General features: G+C 41.3%; 1 protein-coding gene across 2 annotated transcripts; it reads left to right on the forward strand.

Moving 5' to 3' along the window:
* The first annotated feature begins 911 nt into the window (after positions 1–911).
* Positions 912–6995, forward strand: LOC113044632 (SLIT and NTRK-like protein 5). 2 transcript variants are annotated; one of them, XM_026204777.1, is made up of 2 exons: positions 912–1647; positions 3275–6995. In XM_026204777.1, the coding sequence occupies exon 2, from the start codon at positions 3332–3334 to the stop codon at positions 5933–5935; it is 2604 nt and encodes an 867-aa protein (XP_026060562.1). In that variant the 5' UTR covers positions 912–1647; positions 3275–3331; the 3' UTR covers positions 5936–6995. The 2 variants fall into 2 exon arrangements, with proteins under 2 accessions (XP_026060562.1, XP_026060563.1); XM_026204778.1 differs by lacking the exon at positions 912–1647 and adding an exon at positions 2020–2476.
* The last annotated feature ends 766 nt before the right edge of the window (positions 6996–7761 follow it).

Raw genomic sequence — 7761 nt, forward strand, 5'->3', positions numbered from 1 at the left:
TTTAATTAGCTGCTCTGGCAGCTTATGGCAGAGCTTTTAACAACAGGAGCACATTTCAGTAAGGATGTTCAACCAACTCTGAGTTAAAACTTAAACTCTGAGTTGACTTACTCTGAGATGGGAAACTTCAGAGCTTTCTGTTTCAGAACAGCTGAATTGAGTTTGTTCAGTTGACTCTGAGTAGGTTGACTGTAGGTTAAGTTTAGCATGTACACCACAACTATGAAAAGCCACGATCAGCGGAGCTCCAATATTACGATTCACCAAGACAACAGCACCCAACTGTTTATCTGAAAGTACACTATCAAGTTGTAGGTTACAAATAATAACCCAGTATTCCAAGGTTGACATGTGCCTGTCACTTATTTTTTGTTATTTCCCAAAGATCAGAGGTTAGAAGTAAAATTTTGCTCCATTCAAACTTAGAAGCAGTGCTGAACTCTCTTAAGGGCGATGTGGTTGATGGTAAAGCAGTGTCTGTTTTTTTTTTTTTTTTTTTTTTTTTTTTTTTTTTTTTTTTTAGTCGGTCACCTAGGTTGAGTAAATGATAAAATACAACATATAAGTTTGCATTGTCAGTTAATATACCTTTCTTTTGTGCAACGTAAATTGGCTGCAGTTTTGATTGGCATATGCTTTGTGCCTATTATGCAAAATGAAACTGAACTATAGGATAAAACAAGTTAAATGTGTCGTGTACTGCATACAAATGGCAAAATATTATTTTACCGAATTACACTGCCCTCTATGGGCATCTCTCTCTCTCTCTCTCTCTCTCTCTCTCTCTCTCTCTCTCTCTCTCTCTCTCTCACACACACACACACACACACACACACACACACACTCTCTCTCTCTCTCTCTCTCTCTCTCTCTCTCTCTCTCTCTCTCTCTCACCCACTGTGCCTTTTTTTCTTCTTCTTTCTCTCTCCGATTGTCTTACCATCGCCATCACCCTTCAATTATGCTGTTGCGTAAAATTAGATAGAGAGAGGACAGTGTGCGAGCAACATATTGTGCACGAAGCTCTTATTTTAAGTCATCTCATAAATATTCCACCCTGCCCCAAATTTACAATTGATCTGACGACAGTACAGCAACAGTGAGCCAATGGAAATCCAAGTTCCACTAGTTGAAACACTAGTTAAGATGGAAGCACATCTCCAAAGACGGATTTATGGGAACCGCTTGCCAAAACAAGAATAAAAAATACAGAAATATGAAAACAGACAACACTGCATTGGAGGAAACAGAGATCAGCGAAGAAATCACATGTACATCCGGCAATATACAATTCGATACCAGCCGTACCACTCAAAAGCGTCTTGGGGATGCGTACTTTGCGCGTCCGTTTCTGAGAAAAAAGGATAGACTGCCTTGCTTGTGGATACATTTCGTTTAAAAATGGACATTGCACTGGTTTGATTTTGCCAGGGAACGGCAATGCACGGCAAGATAAATTCCTAAACTTGCGTTTTTCCTGTTTTCAGCAAGCTGGCCGTCGCGTTTCCAGGGAGAGTTTGCGATACCCAGGTTGATCACGAACCACTTCACGGATTATTATACAGTCGGGCAAAAGAGGCACCGGTGTCTTCAAGGTTTTGGATTGGCCGTGCACACGATGCTTTCGAATTTACCACGTTTAAGCGGGTAAGAAACATGGATTGTCTTCCAAAGCAAAGCAAGCCATTTGATTATGAAGCCCCGTTTTGATGCGGATGGAGCTGTCCGTGGTGCTGAAACGCAGTTATCGCGCTGGCATAGAAAACTGCTTCTTCAACACTTGTGTCGGCTTGTGATATATTCAGTTATGTATGCGTTACACAACTTCATATGTGCTTCACAAGCTTCGGGCGTTAGATTTAGTAGCCTCATTATGAGGCATTACGCGTTGCTTTAGAAAGACCGGTTTTGGGTGCGCGAAAAAAAGGAGCTGTTTTTTGATGAATCGGCTTAGTCATATTACTGTTTACTAACCGTTTTTTTTTTTCTTTTCTTTTTTTTCTTTTCTTTTTTTTTTTTTTTTTTTCTGGAAAATCAACATGACCAGTGTAGACTTTCGGATCGTATTATAGCGCCTTATACTTATGTGCTGTATCTGTGGATGTGTGTGTGTGTGTGTGTGTGTGTGTGTGTCTTTGTGCGTCCAAGTGTGTGTTTATGTGGGAGGGGGTGGGGGGTGAGAGAAAAGGGTTGATTAGCATGAATACAAATGCTTCTACACAACAAAATGGTTTAATATAGTATTGTTTGCTTCCCATCAAGATGGAATCGGGCTATAATCGATGACGTCGCTTTGCTTTTAATCAGCTCGCGTCTTTGTCGCCTGAGGGATGAGCTATATGACTGTCACATATAGCATCAAAGGGAGAAATTCAACATAGGCACCTTTATGAAACGTAGATGTGTCGTGCACCCCGAGGTTTAACTTCGATACTCGTTGAGAGTTGTTAAAAACTGAAGTCGTCGGATATGTGGGGTGAGTACGGGAAATATTATTTGCATTGGGGTATGGCAAGAGTCTTTGGTTTAAGACAAATAATAATACTAATAATTATAATTGCATGGTATGTTTTAAAAAGCGATTTGAAGAGTGTCAATGACACATAGATCTGCTCATCTGTCTCGTTCAGCGGCAGATGTTCAAGTTGGAATCCATGGAGATGTCGATTTGTTCAGTGCACAAGCAACTGGCTTTACGTTTTGCCTCTTTGAGTTGACATGCGGCCAGATTATATGTTGGAAATGCATTCACAAATTGCGCATTGGAGAGTATTTCTGCCAGTCGATGTTACTTTAAATTTCAATGAACAACGTGTGTTTTCTCTCTGTCTTTTCTTTTTCTTCATACATGTGCCTGAATGCCGTGATGAAAAGAAATGTACTTGCATTTGCAATATCATCAGCATTAAATAATATGCATGATGTATTGTATTGAATAAATCAATGCATTTAAATAGATGCTGTTGATAGAGTTTGGTATGTGACTATTCTGATATTATTAAACACAGGTAGCTTAAACATAATATTGAATAAATTCAGGACATCTTGCATTGCACTGTTTGAGCTTAAGAACTGTGCACATTGGTTATTCATATCATCATTTGCTTTTGCATTAGGCAGGAAGAGTTTGCTTTGCATTAATGAGGATGATCCTGCAAATATGTTTATGAGATATCCCTTTAACATTTAGATTTTCTACTGTTTAATGCAGTTTTCAAATGTAGAGATTGCATGTTCATGTAACAGACATTCATCACGTCTTTTCCTTTTCTAGATGACACCACAAACTGCAACTGTACTACCGTGAGCTGGGCCATTCCCGCACAAGAAAATGCATATCTGGATACTGAACATAATATTGCTGGTTGCCACATCCCTGAGTCTTGTTGAGATGTATGACAGTTATGGGGAGATCTGTAGGAATCTGTGCACTTGCGAGGAGAAAGAAGGCATTCTGACGGTCAGTTGTGAGAACAGGGGCATTGTGCGGCTGTCGGAAATAAGCCCTGTGCAGTTTTCTATGTACCATCTTTTGCTGACAGGTAATTTGCTGAAAAGACTGTCTGTCAATGACTTCATCAACTATACCGGAGTTACCATTTTGCATTTAGGTAATAATGACATATCTGAGGTGGAGACTGGGGCATTCAACGGACTCCAGGGATTAAAGAGATTACATTTGAACAATAACAAAATAGACATTCTTAGGGACGACACTTTTGTCGGACTCGAGAGCCTAGAATACCTTCAGATAGACTATAATTTCATAAGCACTATTGAACCTAATGCTCTGAGCAGGCTTCAACAACTGACTGTGCTGATTCTCAATGACAACTTGTTGTCCTCTCTGCCCACAAACATTTTCCGGAACGTGCCCTTGACACACCTGGATCTTAGAGGCAACCGCTTAAAAATGTTCCCTTACATCGGTCTTTTGGAGCACATGGACAAAGTAGTGGAATTACAGCTCGAGGAGAATCCGTGGAATTGTTCTTGCGAGCTCATTGCGCTTAAGGCTTGGCTGGAGAGCATTGCCTACACAGCTCTGGTGGGGGAGGTGGTATGTGAGACTCCTTTCAGGCTCCATGGCAGGGATTTGGACGAGGTCTCAAAGCAAGAACTGTGTCCCAGAAGGGCCATATCAGAGTACGAGATGCGCCCCCCACCCCCTCTCAGCACCAGTGGCTATTTCCAGACCACGCCGGCAGCTGTGACAGCATCAGCTACGTCTTCGGCTGTCCTGCGATCCTCGTCCAGGCCAACCAAGGGCACCCGCCAATCAAGCAAAACCAAGTCCAAGCCTACTTCTCGAATCCCAGCCAACCCATACAACTATGGGCCCATCATTGCTTTTCAGACCAAATCTCCTGTGCCTTTGGACTGCCCCACCACCTGTACATGCAATCTGCAAATCTCCGACTTGGGGCTTAATGTCAACTGCCAGGAAAGGAAGATTGAAAACATATCAGATCTGAAGCCCAAGCCATACAATCCTAAAAAGATGTATCTCACAGGGAACTATATCCCTGTCGTGCGTAGATCTGACTTTGTGGAAGCTGAGGGACTGGATTTATTGCACCTGGGAAACAATCGGATAGCACTCATACACGACAGAGCCTTTGGGGATTTAATTAACCTACGTAGGCTGTACTTGAATGGCAATTTAATTGACAGACTCACAGCAGATATGTTCTTTGGGCTAAAAAGTCTGCAGTACTTGTATTTAGAATATAATAAGATTCAAGAGATTGTAGGTGGCACCTTCCGCTTTGTGCCCAACCTTCAGCTACTTTTCCTCAATAACAATCTTTTAAAAACATTGCCAGGAGGCATCTTCTCTAGTCTGTCTCTCTCTCGCCTCAACCTTCGTAGCAATCACTTTCAAAACCTGCCTGTGAGTGGAGTTCTAGACCAGCTGAAAGCACTGGTTCAGATTGACCTGTTCGAGAACCCTTGGGACTGCTCCTGTGATGTGGTCGGAATGAAGATCTGGCTGGAGCAGCTGAACACAGGAACGGTGGTCAATGACGTCAAATGCGTGACTCCCAAGCGGCTTGCTGGACAGGATATGAGAGCCGTCCCTTCTGAGCAGTTGTGTCCCGATTACTCTGATGTCATCATGTCCACCGTGGTCCCTTCCGATGAGCCTTCGGCAGACAGAATCACCACCACGGAGACACCCCAGAGGTTTAACAACCCTTCCAGTAATGTTCCTTTGTCTGTCCTCATTCTAAGCCTCCTCCTTGTTTTCATTATGTCAGTGTTTGTGGCAGCCGGCCTGTTTGTGGTGGTGATGAAGAGGCGTAAAAAGTCTCAGAGTGACCGTACCAGCACAAACAACTCTGATGTTAGCTCCTTCAACCTGCAGTACAATCTCTATAGCAATCGCTCCGTCCCCAAGGTCAAAGCCCCAGCAGGTCACGTCTATGAGTACATCCCCCATCCGCTTGGTCACATGTGCAAAAACCCAATCTACAGGTCCCGGGAAGGGAATGCTGTTGAGGATTACCCCGATCTACACGAACTCAAGGTCACCTACAGGAGTAATGCTGACGAGGACCAGGAGGTCACCTTGAGGAGCCCCAATTACACAGTGAGCACCATCGAGCCTCGTGAGCAGCCATCCCCTGTTCAGGATGCAGAACACTTTTTCAGAGGGATCCTGGATCCGGATAAATCCCCATCGACTGCTGGCAGCAGGTTTGAATATAAGTACACTGGCCCCGTCCCGTACACATATCAACCAAACTTCGACGTCCGGCGCCAGTTCTTACATCCTGAAGGAATACGAGAGACTATGCTATATAGTACAACGCCAAGTACTGTTTTTGTGGAGCCCAATAGAAACGACTATTTGGAATTAAAGGCAAAACTTCAAATAGAGCCGGACTACCTCGAAGTTCTTGAGAAACAGACAACACAGAGCCAGTTTTAAATCTTGGTCCATCTATAAATGCAGTAGAAGCATTTTTCCCCTTGTACTGACTCAAACTGGAGGGTGCCTTGGCACAATATACATCAACGTAAAAAAACAAAAAAAACAAATCAAAAACCTTAAGTGGGGTGTGCCGAACTTTGTTACTTTAATTTCAGAACCACATGGCATTACAGAATAATTAAGAATGAAAATAAATGAAAAGAACTCGCAGAACTTGGATGAAAGCACGAGTTCTGATATAAAACTGGTGATGCAAAATCTATTTTTTTTAAGTGGATGATTGAATACGCATAAATCTAAGTGTACAGGTTAATCTCACTCAAATACATTTTCAGGAATATAATCATACAAATATTGTGAATTTAAGGGGGTTGGGGAGGGGTTTTGCATTCAAGAACAAAAAAAACAAAAAAAAACAAACAAACAAACAAACTTTCTGACAGAAACACTATACAGCAGCGCATCCAATCGAGCAGGACAATTTCTCTGCTTTAGTCTGTAAGTAATTACTGTATTTATTGGTATACTCTTTGCCATGTATTTTCAACATTTTTTCAATGCTCATCAATATTATATGTGTCATGTCCCATGATTTTCTGTACGAACATTTCGTTTGTAGTTTCCTATCACTTACTGTAGCTTGCATTGTACAAGTGGCTTTTTTTCAGCAGTGGCACACCCCAATGTCGAAGAGAGACTTTGCATCATTTAACAATTTCAAAGGAAAAGTGTCTTTGTATGCTGTCTGCACTTTTTTGGAAGATGGAAGGCCACAGGGTCTTCCCAGCTAACATTAGAAGAAATATTATATATTAAAAATGAATATGTGTATTCATTCTTAATATGTATTTTTAATATGTTATATCAAAGTTCATAAATAATAATTGAAGTAATAATTATGTTGTGTAATACTGATATTTTAATGTAACACCTATTTTTATACAAGCATTCGCAATTCTCTTTCCCTTATCGTTTTCATTGTTTTGATTGCTTTGCACTTATTGCACTATATTGACCAAAATATGTTTATGTCATCAATAAATATGATGTCGGTTCTTATAGAATTTTCTTGGAAATTAAAACCAGCTTAATTATAGCTTTTACCAACAATTGCAGGCCCATTGTAAGTTGACAGAGGTTAATTCAATAGCTTAGATCAATAAACCAAGCCTGTTACTTGGCGAACCCCTCAATTCAGGTAGTTTGTATGTACTGGTTCTGCTTACAAACCACTTATTCTTCAAGCAGGAGTGCAGCACTGCTCACAATACAGCACTAAATAGGGTCAACTCTTCTTACGGTGTGGAAAACAACAAGAAATCGATAACAGCTATTCTGCCTTATGCTAATAATAGAGGCAAACTACTATTACGAACAGGTGAAATTATAGCATTCTAACAATATGCAAGCAGATGACTTCAAAATGAGGGTTTGCATCGAATGATCGCAAACTCCTTTTGAGAGTGGTAGTTGTTTAGAAGCCGCTGGATCTATGGATTGTTTTGATGCTACTTTGGTCTTTAGAGGTGTTTTAAAAGAAATTCACCATTTGCCCTCTATACCATGACAGATTAAAATATTGGAACAACTGTATCTGCCGGTGGATTTTAAATTGCTGTGTCGAGTGTTGAGAGGAAGCTGACCTGGCCCTCTAGTCAATGATAAAGAGGTCTGCTTTGTACCCAGTGCCTCACTAGGCTCAAGGGTCCTATTCCACTTTGAGCATGATGTGGATCTTTTTATAGCTGCGGAAAATGAAGGCTGCATCTGAGGATGAGGGGCTTGAATAATTTGGATAACCTGACAACTTGTTTTCATAAGCC

This window comes from Carassius auratus, chromosome 26 (assembly GCF_003368295.1).
Source record: "Carassius auratus strain Wakin chromosome 26, ASM336829v1, whole genome shotgun sequence".
Lineage (NCBI taxonomy): Eukaryota > Metazoa > Chordata > Actinopteri > Cypriniformes > Cyprinidae > Carassius > Carassius auratus.